Consider the following 18,794-nt stretch of genomic DNA (forward strand, 5'->3'; position numbering starts at 1 on the left):
TATTTTACTGCACAGTATAGACACGCCCACCGGCTGCTGTGATTGGGTGCAGTGAGGCACCTGTCACTCAGTGTGGGGGCGTGTCTCACTGTAACTAATCATAGGCGCCGGTGGGCGGGGAAAGCAGGGAATAGGAGATTGTTTAATGAGCGGCCGGCTTTTTCAAAATAGTAAAAGCCGCCGCAGCAGTGAGAAAGCCGTGCAGCGCCGCGCCGGGGATCGGGGAACGGTAAGTATGAGAGAGGGGGGGAAACTGACCGATAGACTGTGAGAGAGGGACAGACAGACAGAGAGACCGACAGAGAGACCGACCGACGGACTCAGGGAGATTGACCCACATACACAGAAATAGAAAGAATAGCCGACATCACTAGAAATAAAAACACCAAACGGACACGGACTATAGGTAGATGCATACGTGTTTACTAACGTGTGTGCACATACCCATAGACTTTCATTGTGTCCACGTGTGCGTGCTCCGTGCAGATAACGGACATGCATCTGTGCAAAACGCAAACACATACGGATCACGGACACACGGACATAATGAAATAACGCACGTGTGACCACAATCATAGATTAACATTGGTGCACGTTTGGCCGTGTCTCCGGTATATACGGAAACGGACCAAACACGCACGTGTATCACGGACGTGTGAAGGGGGCCTAAAGAAGTATCCACACAAATATAAAACATAAGACCACAAATATTATCAAACCACATAACCATTTATTATGTGCAAAATACATACATATCACAATACAAATAAATCCAGAGAAGACTAAAGTACTAAGATGACCTTAAAAAAGCACGTCGCCTTTATCTGGCATACTGAATGAAAAAACATTTGTGTTTTTACATTAATACATTTTTTGTTCCTTACATATATTTTTTTTTTACCTTTTATTTATTTTAAAAGCAACCTACATAAAATGAAATAACTTTAAATAATTAGTGTTTACTTTCATGAAGTCATATATAAAGTATCTTGTACAACCTAACAGAATCACGGGGTTTGTGCCTGCAAACCCATTTCAAGATTTCTCTCCATAACTCTGCCATTGTCTGGGCCAGCAGACTAGTACAGTACTGTTACATCACAATATTATATCAATCAATGCCATTCACTACATTCTAGTGCTCGTCTCTACTTGGATCTGTCCAGTACATCCTAAGACCTTGTCACTGCCGGCAATAAAGGACTTTGGTTGGGGAATTAAAGCCGATATATCCATTATTTTTTTTTCCTCTACAAATTTCATTTCTACTATTTGCTGGTGCTACTTCACTTTAAGAAGTTTTCTACTTACGTGTAAATACCTAATTTATTATTAAACAAAAAAATATAAGCCATTTTCTGAAACACTTTGTTCTTTAATGCCTCCATTTTCAAGATCTATGCCTCCTGTTAGTGAATGTAATCATTCTATTATAGAACGCAGGTTCCGATATAATTAACAGTATATTTTAATTCTTTGATATCACGCAGCGATCTTGAAAACTTTATACTCAAAGTATTCTTGACTGATTTTACTACACAATTAAAAATCTGCATTTACACAATCCTAGATAACGTCCAATTTCTTTAATCCAGTGGTAAATACTCATTTTAGTCTTTTTTAAGTTCTTAAAACTGAAAGGTAAATCTCAATACATCGTCAGGGTCTACCGAAATATGTATGGAGATATTATAATGCTGGTTTACATCCTTATTAAACTGTAACAAATTCTCTTCTTTAATACCGCTTTTTAATACTGTGCCTCCTAAAATTACCCTAAAATCAATACAGTACGTAAAACTAGTGCTGACATTTTTCCAGTAGTCATAGATGGGCCTTGGACTATATCGTTCCAAAAATTATCATACTTGTTTTTGCAGCCTGATGTGTCCCATAATTTGGAATTGAAACCCGAACTAAAGTGGAAGTTTTTCATAAAGGCAATATAAAAGTAATGTATGGTTGTAGCCGGGTAAACTAAGATTTAATTTTAGATGACTACTTAAATTAAGATTACTACTTAAAGAGGTCCAGTCATTTGCTTTAAATATGTTGTTCCTTTTTTTTTTCACTTGGGGTAAATACTGTTTTCCTGAATCTGTAGTTGTTCTTGTATGGTTCCGGAGCCTCTTTATCCCAGTGATATGGACTTCATCTTTCATGTAAGTCATTCTAGTCTTGTTAGCCAACTGGGCGTGACCATTATATTTTTATAGGAGTCTTCTTGAGAACCATGCCTAGTTGGCTGAAAGGTCTTCACTTGTATACAGAGAAGGAGAGGGCGATATCTCAGGAACAGAGAGGCAAGGAAGAAAGTAAAATTAATACCAGGTTCAGGAGAATGGCAGCATTTTACACCAACTAACACAATTACATATTTATGCCAAGCTACAGGTCTTCTTTATATGCAGGTTCACCCAATCATAACATTAGAATTATTGATTGGAATATTTATCAACTCTATGGGGGTGTATCGGGTTACAAAAGAGGGTCACCTTTTCTTTAGAAGCAGCATCACTTCATTGGCACTGTGTAGTATTGTAGCTCATCCATGCTGACTTACACGGCGCTTAGCTGCTATACCATGGATGAGAATAAAGGCCCCTATACACATTAGACTAACATTGGCTGAACCCCCCGGTAAGGACAATTCGTCCAACACTCTAATGTGTATGGGGGCGCCATCCAAGTGATTGTTGGTGAGCTGGTGTTCGAGCATGCCCGTTTTCAGACTGGGGATAAATTTGTTCTTCTGGAGATAAGATGCCGGCAGAACCTGAACACATGAGGACTCGGCCGAATGAGCACTCCTGTGTATGGGAGAGATGGCTGTCGGTCAATATGCATATCTACCTTTACGCCAACCTTTTTTTCTACAATCCACATAACCCAGAGGATGACAATTCTGGAACTTTGGAGACAAACTGAAGAAATGCAACTCAGCTGTTGTCCTGGAGCATCTGATGGCATCCATTGACTCAAAAATCAACTCTGCACCTGGCAAATTTACTTATATTTGTAGGGAAAGTTAATGGCCTTTGATGCTGCCGCCAAAGAGAAAGGTATGGGAAAAAATAGCTTATTGTGAAAAAGGACAAAGCAGTTCATAGTTGAGATGATTTACTGTCTTAAAACCGGATTGTCAGCTTTCACCTGATCAACGCCCCACAAGTAAATGAGGACAAAGGAGAACATTACATTAACACTTAGTTTAGTAAGTTAGTCTTCAAAATGAGCTATTGGACCAATACCTCAGCCAAATCAGCTCATATACAACCATCACTTCATTTACCAGACATATTTCACTTGCATGTAATCCCTCGACAATCTCGTCTCTGCAAAAGACGGGCTGCCATCTGCAACAGACTCCTTTCTGCAGCCGAGATACAAAGCCGACGTACATGAAAACCTTCATACACCTTAATAAAGCGACCGCTGCCTACGACAACTCATGTTATATACCCATTACAACATATAGATGTGATGCTCTAGAGCCAGCAAGAGATAACATGTTCTTATATATTAAATGTTAACTACACATGCACATTTATGACTTATACCTAAAATACAGTTTTCCCGAAACTGTGATATGAATTTCTAACAAATATAGCTAAAATTAAAAACTATAGCAGTTTTTTTTTAATGATTTTCTTTTATATTAACCTTGTAATCATACTGTGATGCACTGCATCTAACAGTGTAGTCAAACCAATGCTGGTGACAATGAGATACTTCCAGCAATGTTATATGCATTTAAATAGTGTGTACGGTATTTTACTCCTCATTAGGTTTCTGGTCATTGAAGTAATGTTGGGTTGTTGCACAATGTTACAGTTTTCTATGCCAGTATTGTATACATTTGGTTATTCCTGGTGCAGGTCCTGAGGAATGTGCAGGGCATACGTATGCCATACTCCGCCACATCAGGGCCAGCACTATAACCGTGTATGAGCGACTGTTACAGCTACTGCCATAGTGACATCATATTATACCCAGTGATTATAAGCCATGGCAATGAAACCGATTGTTCTTTAGAATATATCTATACAAGCGAATACCACGGCAAGGGATTCCAGAAGCACGTATATTAGTAGATGCGACACCTACTTTACCACTACTGCAAATGGTACCCTATGGCACTTAGAAATGCACGAGATCTAAAAAAGTGTCCTTCCATGAGCAGATGTCCATTTAACAATATTGGTCACCACTCTTTAAAGGTAAGATGTCTCTAGCAGGGCTGTGGAGTCGGTAAGCCAAACCTTCGACTCCGACTCCGACTCCTCAAATTCTCTTGCACCGACTCCGACTCCGGCTCCGACTCCGACTCCTACATATATTGCTTAGTTAGGTGAAAAATTTATTGTAGTACATGAATATGTGTATGTGAACATCAGACATTTAATAATTTTTATGATACGATAATCAAGATATTTGGATAGAACATAAAATATATTTATTGGAATACAACTTTAGAACACAAAAAACTGTAATAAATTGTAAATATGTAATACACTATGTAATATACAGTAGATTACATATATATCTTGTGTGTGTATATACACTGTGTGTATATATATATATATATATATATTACATATTTACAATTTATTAGTTTTTTGTGTTCTAAAGTTGTATTCCAATAAATATTTTATGTTCTATCCAAATATCTTGATTATTGTATCATAAAAACAATTAAATGTCTGATGTTCACATTTTTTCTACTCTGTATTTTACATGGTCTGTCGGAGGTATACTGTTAGTATTTCCTGGCATATACATTTGGCAGATAACGTTGTATAGGCATATGGTGGCACCATAGGTTCCTAATATGAAAAAACTGATACCACATGATACATGTTATGTTTCGGTTATAGCACAGTGTGTTATGGTATTCTGCAAAGTAAAAAAGGTACACAGACATATATACGGAGTAAGCAGAGGCAATTTGGACACTTGTGGCCTCTGTCAGGTGAGCAGGCACCTGTAGATACTATGGAGACATGATCAAGTAGCTTTCTTAGCACATGAAGAACAACCCAAGCCCGAGAGTGGCTTATGGAGGAAGAAGCATTTGTGGCACTAGCACTGGCAAACACAGACAGATGAGGGTCCCAATGGGCCCTTTTCAGTCCAATAACAATAAAATGAACAATTCTACCTGGTTTGGAGATAGAAATTGTCCCTCTTCCCTCTTGGGCCCCAGTGTGGTTGCACAGGTTGCCCTAATGATACGTCCGCCCCGAGCACTAGCTTTACCAGTCTGTTCAGGAGCAGTAAGGCTATGTGTCCACGATACGTCGAGCTACTTGTAGTTCTAAACGCACCCTCTGACAGTAATTGATTTTGCCAAAGTTGCTTTTTACCACAAACTAGGGCAAAAAACGCATGAGTTTTTACCGCGTTTTTAGCGCTATTTACATGCTTTTCCATTGGGTTTAGACAGATGCATTTTGAACATAAAGACACTGCTAAATAAAGTTTAAACAGTCAAACACAATGAAAAAAAGGGAAAAAAATGGACACAAATATTGTAAAAATAAAGATAAAATTTATATTTCATAAAATTATAGTGGTTTTATACTATTTATCGCTAAAATAGCAATAAATTCATATATTTCATTATTTTAATTGTCGGACTATGTGTGTGTGTAAAGGGACATATTTCATTATTTTGATGCCAAAACAACATGAGTTTATGTAGTCCAAAACGCATGATTTCTGCACCTAAAAAGCACGTAAAACGCTGGAATTTTGATGTTGCTTGCTTTTTCCAACTTCTCATTGACTTCAATGTTATCAAAACGCAGCCCAAATGGCAAAAACAATTACATGCTGCTTTTTTAAACGCTGAGTTTTTGCCCAAAATTATGCAAATGAAACGCAGCGTTTTGAACTGCAAAGTGCGCACAAGAAATCCCTATTTCTCATAGACTTTGCTGGGAAATCACAACACATACATTTTGGCATTAAAAAGGTGCACTTGAAAACGCTGCAGAAAAGCAGGTAAAAACGCATCATGGACACATAGCCTTAAGGAGTTAACGGAGCGGGCACAATACTGCACACTATTCTGGTGTTTTTAGGGTACCTGTAACACTACATAATATGAAGGGACCAGTCCTGAACACTTGGTAACTTTAAATTAGACAGTTTACAATCCTAAACAACCTACATATACCAGTCACCATTTTCCTATATACACAATCATTATTGAAATATGACACCTAGAAGTATGTGCGATGTGTCAGATTAGAATCTGAAATTATTTCAGATTTTTAGGACCTGAAATAAATGTCTACATATTAAATTTATGCCTGCTGCCATGTAATAGGCGGTGTCAGATATCCTCTTTGGATTCCAGAGAAGTGTTTGGAGTAAAGAATGTGCCATTGGTACTAAAGGTGAAGCAGATGAGCGTTTCGCTGTCCTGTCTCCCAGTCTTAGATGTAACCGGAGACATACATTGGATTGGAAGTCATTGTATAAACCTTAATAACCAGTACTGTCCAGTGACATCACCAGTGACGCACGTGATCAGATTAACCAGTTCTTATTGACGTCTACATTGGAAAATAGTAGTTAAAATAAGTCACACACTATAATAGCTGCTTATAAAACAAGGAGTCACGGTCTTAAAAAAATACATAATATATACATCATACAAAAGACTCCACTGCTAAAATATATTACAAAATAACAGTACAGCTGAGGACGTCCTTGTACCTTGGGACATTTACATGGATGAAGGAGTTGTTGTGTGTATTTAATTGACAAACCCAAATTTCAGTGCCAACTAATTCTGTGAACAAGACCATCCTCTCCCTATTCACTTTTCTCCATGATTATAAAAAAAACCCGTTTAATAAAAATGGAAATATACAGACACGACGCTCCCACCATTCTAAGGACTTCGGCAACATCCCAAAGTGTAACCGATCACTACAGTCTTGAAATTGCCTGGCGCTCAACAAGTCCAATGCTCCAAACTTTGGTCTCCACCCAATGACATTCTCGATCCAAGATACTTGAATATTGAAAATCTACTTCCATTGAGATCTTCACGTGACCACAGTTTGGCTACTAGTATACACTAAGTGTTCATTAGCAGACAATGCCCAACGGAGCTAGACTCCACCTCTATAGAGCTACTCAAGTGCAAAACCATCTATCGTGGAACAAACAGCTTCTAAAAATCCGCATCATCGTCATTGTCATCGTCTTCATCATTGTCATAGCTGATTATACCCTGGAGATCATTATTGATGCGCTTATACACAAAGTGAAAGACTTGGAGGTTGGGTCGACTGTGCAGCTCGGCTTTGATTTTTTGCGGGTAGGTGTCCTCACTCAGCTGCTGCCAGGTGTCATCAATGTAAAGGAAGAGGCCATAATTTTCTGGATCCTTTACGTTAAACCTCAGGGCACACATCTGGCATAGGTCATCGGTCGTGGTATAGGGCTTAACTATAAGTGTCTTCCCTGTACACCCGCTGTCCACCTCCTGCAGGGCCACCCTCAGGTAGTTCTGTAAAACAGCACATAGATAAGGTCAATGACAACAAATCACACTCATAAACCTAATCATTTACAATTATTCTTTCTAAAAATAATAAACTATTAAGAGTATTGGACGTTTATGACATGATATGTCAGAGTGCTCTGAAATTATAGACAGTTACCATTGGTTTAGTCTTAGGATATATAAAAGGATATGGCCTGCCAGATGTAATGGGTCGTACCTGAAAGTCGTCAATGGATGGAATGGTCCTATTTGCAGTCCTCCTCTTGTGCCATTGCTTTAATGTGTCTCTGGTCTCAGAATTTAGTAATCGTGCCGCTTGTTCCTCCTGGAAATTCTTTATCAAGGATAGAGCTCCATATGCACTGGTCAGGTAGTAGCCTCCTAGAAATTAATGGATACAAGTTAGCGGTGTAAAATCAGGGCCACACTGTCAGGTTGAAAAAAAAGGCACAAAATGAATGTTAAAGACTGATAATTAGCTCTGATTTATAGGAACCTTCTTACATAAGGCTTCACAACTCTTTTATGCTTCCTCTTTCTAGGGGTTTCCTACTCCCAACTTGTATTAAATGTCTCTTAAAGTGTGGTGTGATCTCCAGTGCTCTGTTGCAATCGGTGGGAAAACCTAGTAGAACGTTTTCAGTTTCATGGCAGCACCACCACTAGGACAAGATTGCACAATTTCTATTCAAATAAAGGAGTTGCCTGAGTAAAGCAGGCCAAGACTGGTCTTCCAGCGTTAGAGACACTTTTGATGGGGACCACTCTCCACTTTGGTTTATAAATATGCAGATTCTTCTTTTTTACAGTACCACGACAGTATATATATTTTTTTATTTCACCGCTAGAGTGGTGCTTTAAATCTAAGTCCCCTGCCCCAGTCTTGAATTCACTCACCATCACCTTCATCCGTTATCAGTGTCGCTCTCGTCAGTCTCCAGCAATTTGTGACCTGCCGGCAGCTCCAGTGTTTCATGGAGTACAAAGGAAATCACAACTCAATGCAAGTCTATGAGAGTCTCATTCTGGCTATCATAGAGATGCATTGAGAGCTGGTGCCGTAACTCCTCATTTCTGGCTGATTAGCGGTTATGATCACAAGATGGTGCCACGGGACCAGAGTAACGTTGAGAAAAAGGTGAAAATGCTGGCGGACAAGTATAAGAAAAAAGGCAGGCATCTTAGAGAGGGCCAACCACTGGGATTTTCCTATATAAACTAAAGCCAGTGCTATACTGGCACTAGCATGCTGATTCTATACATACCTTTAGTTGTGAGATTGGATGTAAAGTTTCTGAAATACAGGCAAGTAAATTTTGTGAAATGCGCTGTTATTTGATTGATAGCAGCTACAGAATATCTAATAGGTGGGTCGGGTAATGCTAGTTATTCCCGTCCCTTTCTGCGGCAGACAGGGGCAGGAATAACTAGCAAAACCCAATCCACATATTATATATTCTGTAGCTGCTATCAAATAACAGTGTATTTCAGAAATTATATATCTGATCTCACAACTAAAAGGTATGTATAGAATCAGCATGATAGCGGCAGTATAGCACTGGCTTTAGTTTATATAGGAAAATCCTGATGGTTGGTCCCCTTTAAGTTAAATCCGCCACTCCAGCGCTGAAAACCCCCCACTCTGGAATGCTGCTTCAAGTCCCTAACAAGAGTATTTGATAATGGGTTTTCTAAACTGGACACCTCCTGTTCTGAAGTGTAGAGCAGTATGGGAAAAACCATCCTGTCTTGTTGTAGCCAAAGAATCTGAAAAGCTATGTGGAAGTAATGTCACCTTTATTATTCCAGGATATTATCGGTGGGGCCAGCAAATCCGGTCCCACTAATAAGCAGCATTGCTGCGCCGGCTTTCCATATTCTTGCCCAATTGTCACCAAGCCTGTAGGCGTGGAAATCACCAAGTAACATCACCTCAGCATAAATAATATGATAGGTCTGAAATGGTATATCTAGTACCAGACAATACAGCAGAGGCACATTGGGACACATTGATAAAAAAAAAAAAAAATAAGTAAATAAATTTATATATATATATATATATACACACACACACACACACACACACACACACACACACACACACACACATACATACGTACATACATACATACATATATATATTTGCCAACAGTTTTCCACCATTTTTTTTTATCATGCGCCGTATTCACAGGAGAAGCTGTCATTATTTCATTCCATATCCTCCTTATGCTGCTGTGCTATATATTTCCAGATCTGATGCTTTGTTATCTCTGAGTGGCAGACTATTTTCTCTATGGCAGGAACTATTTTTGCTATGGCTTTGATTAGACACGTCCAGGAAGGAGAAGGAGGTTCCCTCGGGTTATCTGAGACTTACAGTACAACTCCCTCCGCAGCATGGAACAATTTACTATACCCTGACCATAAAAACACAGGAATTCTGCAATGGAAAAATCATGCTGTGCAAAAAAAGATCACTGGGCAGAGGAAATACTTGTGCCGCATATTCTTCCTCATCAGAAAAGTGGTGAACACCAATAGTAATATTATATATTATTATGACTATTACTAAGCCACGTTCTTCCATTTCATTTCCAGATTACACAGTGTTTGGATGTAAAATTACTTCAGTCTTTATAAAGGGGCAGACATAACAGACACTTCTGCATGAATCCATCCGTTATCGGTAGAATGACCACATGAGAAATACATGTATACCTTTTAAAGGGAATGTAATCACTAGATGATTTGTTAATATTCTGTTCTACTTTTCTCTGTATATGATTATGGGGTGATATGTTGCCTGAGCTGCTGTTAACATTTGAAGATATGATTGATAGCAGCCACATAGATATATGAAATAATAGACAGTGACATGAAAAATAGAAAAATATGCCACATTGCAGAAGACCAAGTGACCGCACTACCGTGCTAAAGAGTGAGCAGACGCTTAAGGTGCTGCGCCCTCTACAGAGAGAATCCATACTCCATGTACATAGACACAGGAGTATGGATACTCAATAAGAACAAGGAAAGCCAGGCAAGTAGACCGGGAAAAACAGTACGTTAAAGGGACCCTATCACCAGGTTTTTCCTCTTATAAGCTGCGGCCACAACCAGTGAGCTCTTATATCAAACATTCCAAAATACAGTATATAAGAGCCCAGGCCGCTGTGTAGAACGTAAAAAACACTTTTATAATACTCACCTAGAGGGCAGTCCTGTCCGATAGGTGTCACTGCTCTCCATATGGTGCCCCCTCTCTTCTTGCTATCGTCATCCTCCTATCTAGCCCCATGTGTTTGATGCGTCCTGCATCATTCACAAAGAGGCCTCCATTGTGCTCTTGCTCTATCATCTGCCCTGCTGAGGGCAGAGTAAAGTACTGTAATGCAGAGGCGCGAGAAAAGGTCAAAGAGCGATCATACATGCGCACAACAATACTTTGATCTGCGATCAGCATGGTAGACCCAAGTGCACATGCGCAGCGGTGCAATGGAGACCTTTCCGTGAATGACGCAGGACGTAACAATGGGCTGGGCAAGAGGATGGTGATCACACAAGATAGAGGAGGTGCCGGACTGAGAGCAGAGACAACCATCAAACCGGACCACCTTCTAGATGAGTATTATAAAGGTCTTTTTTACGTTCTACAGAGCGGCCTGGGCTTTTAAACGATTCTAGAGTACTGTATATAAAGGGTTTACTGGTGGTGGCCGCAGCTCATAAGGGAAAAACCTGGTGACAGGTTTCCTTTAAGCTACTGTTTTTCCCGATCTACTTGCCTGGCTTCCCTTGTTCTTATTCAGTATCCATATTTCTGTGTCCATGTACAAGGAGTTCAGATTATCTCTGTAGAGGGGGCAGCACCTTAGGCATCAGGTTCCCTTTTGAGGCCTCTACAGGGCTCATTTGCATTGGATACATTATTAACCTTCCAAACTGATACAATTGTTAAACAAAAAATTAATTACTCGTTAATCAGGTCATTTTACCTTCTCCATGTAGCAGAGATGGGTCCAGCAGTTCCATCATATATTCAATTTCAGTGTCAATTTCCAGCATGTCGCACTGAGCGATGACGTACGTCAGCACTGGCAAAAAGTCATCTGCGCCATACATCCTCCCTGTCAGGGACATAGAAACCAATAATTACTACTGATACAAGTGAAAACAATGTCACATGACACGGATCGATGGTTTTAATAAACAGACATATGTAGAATTTATATTTGCTAGTGCCTACTAACCAGCTCTTCCTGAAAATGTTACTACTAGCATCGGCATATAGTAATGTGATTCAGTCCTGTGACGTAGGGTCAATTTAATTATTTTTGGCTTCACATTAAGCCTTAGGTCTCCTCACACGTCCTTATTATGGCTCCTGTACAACCTCCCAAGTTCTACGCAGCCACCTGACGGCACGCATAGAAGTGTTGGGGCCAAACTGTACCCCTGTGCAGGTCTGATTTTTTACTTGAAATACTCTATTGGATACAGTATTATTAAGGCTCAACAGCCATAGTGTCTTTGTGCCGACTTAGTCTCTGATCCCAATGCACATACAATATGTTGTCCTCAGCTACTCAACCGATTAAACCTGACTGCAGATGACCAGACCAGGCCATCAGCCATAAAAAGAGCAAGAAAGGAAATACTCATGTCTAAGGAATTTACTTCTTGCGCCTGTTTTATTTATCAACCCAACGAACGGGAAATAGGATCCAGTGCGGAAGATCCGTACCTGAGTTATTCTCCATACACGTATAAATGAGCTTGCAGATTCTCAGTAACAGCATCACTTTCTTCACTGGAGAATACATTTTCTGCATGGTAGAGAACTTGAATCTGATCTTTTCCACATCTACGGCCTCTGGCGTAGGGGTCAAAACCCCAAGTTCCTGAGGAGTCCTCTTTCTTACTAGCAAAAGGTTTTCCTTTAGCTGGCTCCAGGATCCATCTGTTGTGCGGAAGTTCTTCAGCATGTTTTCTATGTAGCCTTTAAGGGGCTTTAAGATACATTTGTGCATGGCTTTCTCCAGGACGGCATCTGAAAAAGTAATTGAAGCAGGTCAATGAAGACAACGGATATAGAGGAAAAACCAACATTGAAAATGCAGAATCAAAAAGGCGCCTACAGGAATTACCAAGCAAGATATTTATGACATCAATTATCTATCTATCTACTCCAACTATAGTGTTAGACTTTATAGTCATCATATGTATTAGTAATTATGGTTATGTCTAATTAACACTGAATATTTGTCTTCCCCTTATGTACATGTTCAGCAGCCTAATCAGCTGTTATAGGCACAATATGCTACTCCAGAGAAAGTGTCCTAAATAGCAATATCCGGTAACACACCCTCCCTTACATCATCTAACACCATGGCACCCTCCCAATATTAACACTCCAGGAGGAATGCTGGGACAGCTGTCATATCAGCCATTGGTTCTGGAAAAACTGTTAGTAATATCAGCCAGCCCTTCTTGTATATTATTTTTACTTATGGACCCAGGGCAGCTTTTTATGCTGCTGATTAAACAGTCGCCTCTCAACCCCATTTTTCAGCTTATTGGTAGATATGATTAATATGAGTAGTGATAACTGAACACATTTCTATAGTTATCTTTTTTTTTTTTATTTGTTTTATAGAAAATTGTATTCCAAACAACATCTTCAGAAGTAGGAAACAAAAGTACAACAATATGCATTGTTCTTCAAACGGTATATACTGTATAAAGGAGCTGCTCAGGTACTCGTATCATTACATAGTTTGATAACAGCAAGTCAATCAAAACCCATGTAAATGAGAAACTCCTCAAAAAAAATGCAAACTATAATGGCTAATGGTTAGTCCAGGTACGGCTAAACCATAGCAAGCCCAAAACTCCAAGAGTCATTAGCAAGGAAAGAGGACTGGAGTATAAAGTGCAAAAGTACAAAATTGTACTAATGACAATCGATCAAACAGTAAACATAATAAAACCCCTGTGTATATAAAATCAAGCATGATGGGGATGAAGCACCACCCCTAATATTGTACGGACAAAAGGGGCTGTTGATACAAAATAGTCAGAAAGGGAGAAAAGGAATATGGTCAATACAAGAGAAATGCAATAAATATTCAGGTTCCTGTGGACTATCCTTCACCCAGACTAAAAAGATAACACAATATAGCAATTAAAGGGAATGGACATACCAGACTCTTAAAAAGCCAAGTGCATGGCTGTGTCCCAAGGAAGGCTCCTGGTGGTCCCAACAGTCCCCACAAAGTGGACCTAAAGACACCCAAGGTACGTTTCGCCAGGGTTTCTTAGCTTCATCAGGATTTTTTAGAACTGAATTTTGCCCATAATGTCATCTTAATTAGGTTTATGCGTCCAGGCACTGCACTGCTGAAGGTAGTTTCCCCCAAAGATAAAACTTCAGTTTGGCATAATTTAATAGTAGTAGAATGTTAAAAGATATCCCTTTTACTGTCTTGATGAATGTTGATCCTTAAATATTTAAAATGTGTAACCACTGGTAAAAGTGACCAAAAAACTAATGGGCAGAGGGTCCACATGAAAGATGCATTCATGCCGACAGTTTATAGAAGGGCCAGAAAATCTATCAAATATATTATATGAAATATATATATATATATATATATATATATATATATATATATATATATATATATATATATATATATATATATATACACATATATACAGTTAGGTCCAGAAATATTTGGACAGTGACACAATTTTCGCGAGTTGGGCTCTGCATGCCACCACATTGGATTTGAAATGAAACCTCTACAACAGAATTCAAGTGCAGATTGTAACATTTAATTTGAAGGTTTGAACAAAAATATCTGATAGAAATTGTAGGAATTGTACACATTTCTTTACAAACACTCCACATTTTAGGAGGTCAAAAGTAATTGGACAAATAAACCAAACCCAAACAAAATATTTTTTCAATATTTTGTTGCGAATCCTTTGGAGGCAATCACTGCCTTAAGTCTGGAACCCATGGACATCACCAAACGCTGGGTTTCCTCCTTCTTAATGCTTTGCCAGGCCTTTACAGCCGCAGCCTTCAGGTCTTGCTTGTTTGTGGGTCTTTCCGTCTTAAGTCTGGATTTGAGCAAGTGAAATGCATGCTCAATTGGGTTAAGATCTGGTGATTGACTTGGCCATTGCAGAATGTTCCACTTTTTTGCACTCATGAACTCCTGGGTAGCTTTGGCTGTATGCTTGGGTTCATTGTCCATCTGTACTATGAAGCGCCGTCCGATCAACTTTGCGGCATTTGGCTGAATCTGGGCTGAAAGTATATCCCGGTACACTTCAGAATTCATCCGGCTACTCTTGTTTGCTGTTATGTCATCAATAAACACAAGTGACCCAGTGCCATTGAAAGCCATGCATGCCCATGCCATCACGTTGCCTCCACCATGTTTTACAGAGGTTGTGGTGTGCCTTGGATCATGTGCCGTTCCCTTTCTTCTCCAAACTTTTTTCTTCCCATCATTCTGGTACAGGTTGATCTTTGTCTCATCTGTCCATAGAATACTTTTCCAGAACTGAGCTGGCTTCATGAGGTGTTTTTCAGCAAATTTAACTCTGGCCTGTCTATTTTTGGAATTGATGAATGGTTTGCATCTAGATGTGAACCCTTTGTATTTACTTTCATGGAGTCTTCTCTTTACTGTTGACTTAGAGACAGATACACCTACTTCACTGAGAGTGTTCTGGACTTCAGTTGATGTTGTGAACGGGTTCTTCTTCACCAAAGTATGCGGCAATCATCCACCACTGTTGTCATCCGTGGACGCCCAGGCCTTTTTGAGTTCCCAAGCTCACCAGTCAATTCCTTTTTTCTCAGAATGTACCCGACTGTTGATTTTGCTACTCCAAGCATGTCTGCTATCTCTCTGATGGATTTTTTCTTTTTTTTCAGCCTCAGGATGTTCTGCTTCACCTCAATTGAGAGTTCCTTAGACCGCATGTTGTCTGGTCACAGCAACAGCTTCCAAATGCAAAACTACACACCTGTAATCAACCCCAGACCTTTTAACTACTTCATTGATTACAGGTTAACGAGGGAGACGCCTTCAGAGTTAATTGCAGCCCTTAGAGTCCCTTGTCCAATTACTTTTGGTCCCTTGAAAAAGAAGAGGCTATGCATTACAGAGCTATGATTCCTAAACCCTTTCTCCGATTTGGATGTGAAAACTCTCATATTGCAGCTGGGAGTGTGCACTTTCAGCCCATATTATATATATAATTGTATTTCTGAACATATTTTTGTAAACAGCTAAAATAACAAAACTTGTGTCACTGTCCAAATATTTCTGGACCTAACTGTATATATATATATATATATATATATATATATATATATATATATATATATATATATATATATATATATATATATATATACATACACACTGCTCAAAAAAAAATAAAGGGAACACTTAAACAACAAAATGGTATTTTAGTGTTCCCTATTTTTTTTTGAGCAGTATACAGTGCCTACAAGTAGTGTTCAACCCCCTGCAGATTTAGCAGGTTTGGTGAGATGCAAATAAATTAGAGCCTGCAAACTACAAACAAGAGCAGTATTTATTAACAGATGCATAAATCTTACAAACCAACAAGTTATGTTGCTCAGTTAAATTTTAATACATTTTCAACATAAAAGTGTGGGTCAATTATTATTCAACCCCTAGGTTTAATATTTTGTGGAATAACCCTTGTTTGCAATTACAGCTAATAATCGTCTTTTATAAGACCTGATCAGGCCGGCACAGGTCTCTGGAGTTATCTTGGCCCACTCCTCCATGCAGATCTTCTCCAAGTTATCTAGGTTCTTTGGGTGTCTCATGTGGACTTTAATCTTGAGCTCCTTCCACAAGTTTTGAATTGGGTTAAGGTCAGGAGACTGACTAGGCCACTGCAACACATTGATTTTTTCCCTCTTGAACCAGGCCTTGGTTTTCTTGGCTGTGTGCTTTGGATCGTTGTCTTGTTGGAAGATGAAATGACGACCCATCTTAAGATCCTTGATGGAGGAGCGGAGGTTCTTGGCCAAAATCTCCAGGTAGGCCGTGCTATCCATCTTCCCATGGATTCGGACCAGATGGCCAGGCCCCTTGGCTGAGAAACAGCCCCACAGCATGATGCTGCCACCACCATGCTTGACTGTAGGGATGGTATTCTTGGGGTCGTATGCAGTGCCATCCAGTCTCCAAACGTCACGTGTGTGGTTGGCACCAAAGATCTCGATCTTGGTCTCATCAGACCAGAGAACCTTGAACCAGTCTGTCTCAGAGTCCTCCAAGTGATCATGAGCAAACTGTAGACGAGCCTTGACATGACGCTTTGAAAGTAAAAGGTACCTTACGGGCTCGTCTGGAACGGAGACCATTGCGGTGGAGTACGTTACTTATGGTATTGACTGAAACCAATGTCCCCACTGTCTTGAGATCTTCCCAGAGCTCCTTCCTTGTTGTCCTTGGGTTAGCCTTGACTCTTTGGACAAGCCTGGCCTCGGCACGGGTGGAAACTTTCAAAGGCTGTCCAGGCCGTGGAAGGCCAACAGTAGTTCCATAAGCCTTCCACTTCCGGATGATGCTCCCAACAGTGGAGACAGGTAGGCCCAACTCCTTGGAAAGGGTTTTGTACCCCTTGCCAGCCTTGTGACCCTCCACGATCTTGTCTCTGATGGCCTTGGAATGCTCCTTTGTCTTTCCCATGTTGACCAAGTATGAGTGCTGTTCACAAGTTTGGAGAGGGTCTTAATTAGTCAGAAAAGGCTGGAAAAAGAGATAATTAATCCAAACATGTGAAGCTCATTGTTCTTTGTGCCTGAAATACTTCTTAATACTTTAGGGGAACCAAACAGAATTCTTGTGGTTTGAGGGGTTGAATAATAAATGACCCTCTGAATAAACTTTTCACAATTTAAAAAAAAAATAAAAAAAGAAATAACATTCTTTTTTGCTGCAGTGCATTTCACACTTCCAGGCTGATCTACAGTCCAAATGTCACAATGCCAAGTTAATTCCGAATGTGTAAACCTGCTAAATCTGCAGGGGGTTGAATACTACTTATAGGCACTGTATATACAAAAAGTGACTCGTCCAATCTGAGTCAATAAAGTACGTAGAGGAGTGCAAAAAACTAGAGTCTTGGCAGCAAGCAACAAACAAATATCAACTTAACTGTGGAAAGATAAGGAGGGTGATACCTCGTAAAGTTTACAATTTCGGGGATAACCACACTAAATATATTGAAATGTATACTTGTTACCAACAATCTGCAAAACCAGAGCTCCTACGAACGAAGGATCCGGGTGTCCTTTGGTGAGAGATTACAATTTCTCCAGGATGAAATTGCAACCATTCCAACATTTTGCTGGGGTTAGCGAAGAAAATTGTGGATCCCGTGTATACGATGTGGAGTTGAGACAGAGAAACCATAGAATAAGAAATGTTTCGGTCTTTAAACTTACTCTTGGTATCCATGAACTGGGCTCTCTGCTTTTGGAGATCCACAGAAAAATCTAGATATATGGAGACTGTTGCATGGTTAAGCCTGCTTTACACGCTACTATTTATCGTGCGTTCGCATGAGCGATCGCACCCGCCCCCATCGTTTGTGCTTTACGGGCAATTTGTTGCCCGTGTCGCACAAAGTTGTAAACCCCCGTCACAAGTACTTACCTTACAAACGACCTCGCTGTGGGCGGCGAACATCCACTTCCTGAAGGGGGCGGGACGTTTGGCGTCACAGCGACGTCACATAGCGGCCGGCCAATAGAAGCGGAGGGGCGTAGATGAGCGGGACGTAAACATCCCGCCCACCTCCTTCCTTCTGCATTGTCGGCGGGATGCAGGTAAGCTGCAGTTCATCGTTCCCGGGGTGTCACACGGAGCGATGTGTGCTGCCTCGGGAACGATGAACAACCGGAGCACAGAAGGACGTTCGATTTTTAGAAAATGAGCGACGTGTCAACGAGCAACGATAAGGTGAGTATTTTTGCTCGTTCACAGTCGCACGTAGCTGTCACACGCTACGATATGTCAAACGATGCCGGATGTGCGTCACTAACGACGTGACCCCAACGACATATCGTTTGATATATCGTAGCGTGTAACGTGCTCTTTATACTGTAGCTATACTTCTAGTAATGGTTTAGGAGGGGCTTCTAGAGGTAGGGGTTTTGCTGGAACACTATGGGCTCTCTTCACTGCAAACATGGGGGAAA

General features: G+C 40.1%; 1 protein-coding gene across 2 annotated transcripts in view; it reads right to left on the minus strand.

Annotated features, from left to right (window-relative positions):
- Window positions 1-708: 708 nt before the first annotated feature.
- The window catches only part of RIN2 (Ras and Rab interactor 2), a 214,463-nt gene continuing 196,377 nt past the window's right edge, over window positions 709-18,794 (minus strand). For both annotated transcript variants that reach the window (XM_075339393.1, XM_075339394.1), the window contains 4 exons: window positions 12,270-12,575; window positions 11,521-11,652; window positions 7,743-7,906; window positions 709-7,528 (listed from right to left, as the gene is read on the minus strand). In XM_075339393.1, coding sequence (XP_075195508.1) covers window positions 7,190-7,528; window positions 7,743-7,906; window positions 11,521-11,652; window positions 12,270-12,575 — 941 coding nt within the window. In that variant the 3' untranslated portion in view covers window positions 709-7,189. The remainder of the gene's footprint in view (window positions 7,529-7,742; window positions 7,907-11,520; window positions 11,653-12,269; window positions 12,576-18,794) is intronic.

This window comes from Anomaloglossus baeobatrachus, chromosome 3 (assembly GCF_048569485.1).
Source record: "Anomaloglossus baeobatrachus isolate aAnoBae1 chromosome 3, aAnoBae1.hap1, whole genome shotgun sequence".
NCBI lineage: Eukaryota > Metazoa > Chordata > Amphibia > Anura > Aromobatidae > Anomaloglossus > Anomaloglossus baeobatrachus.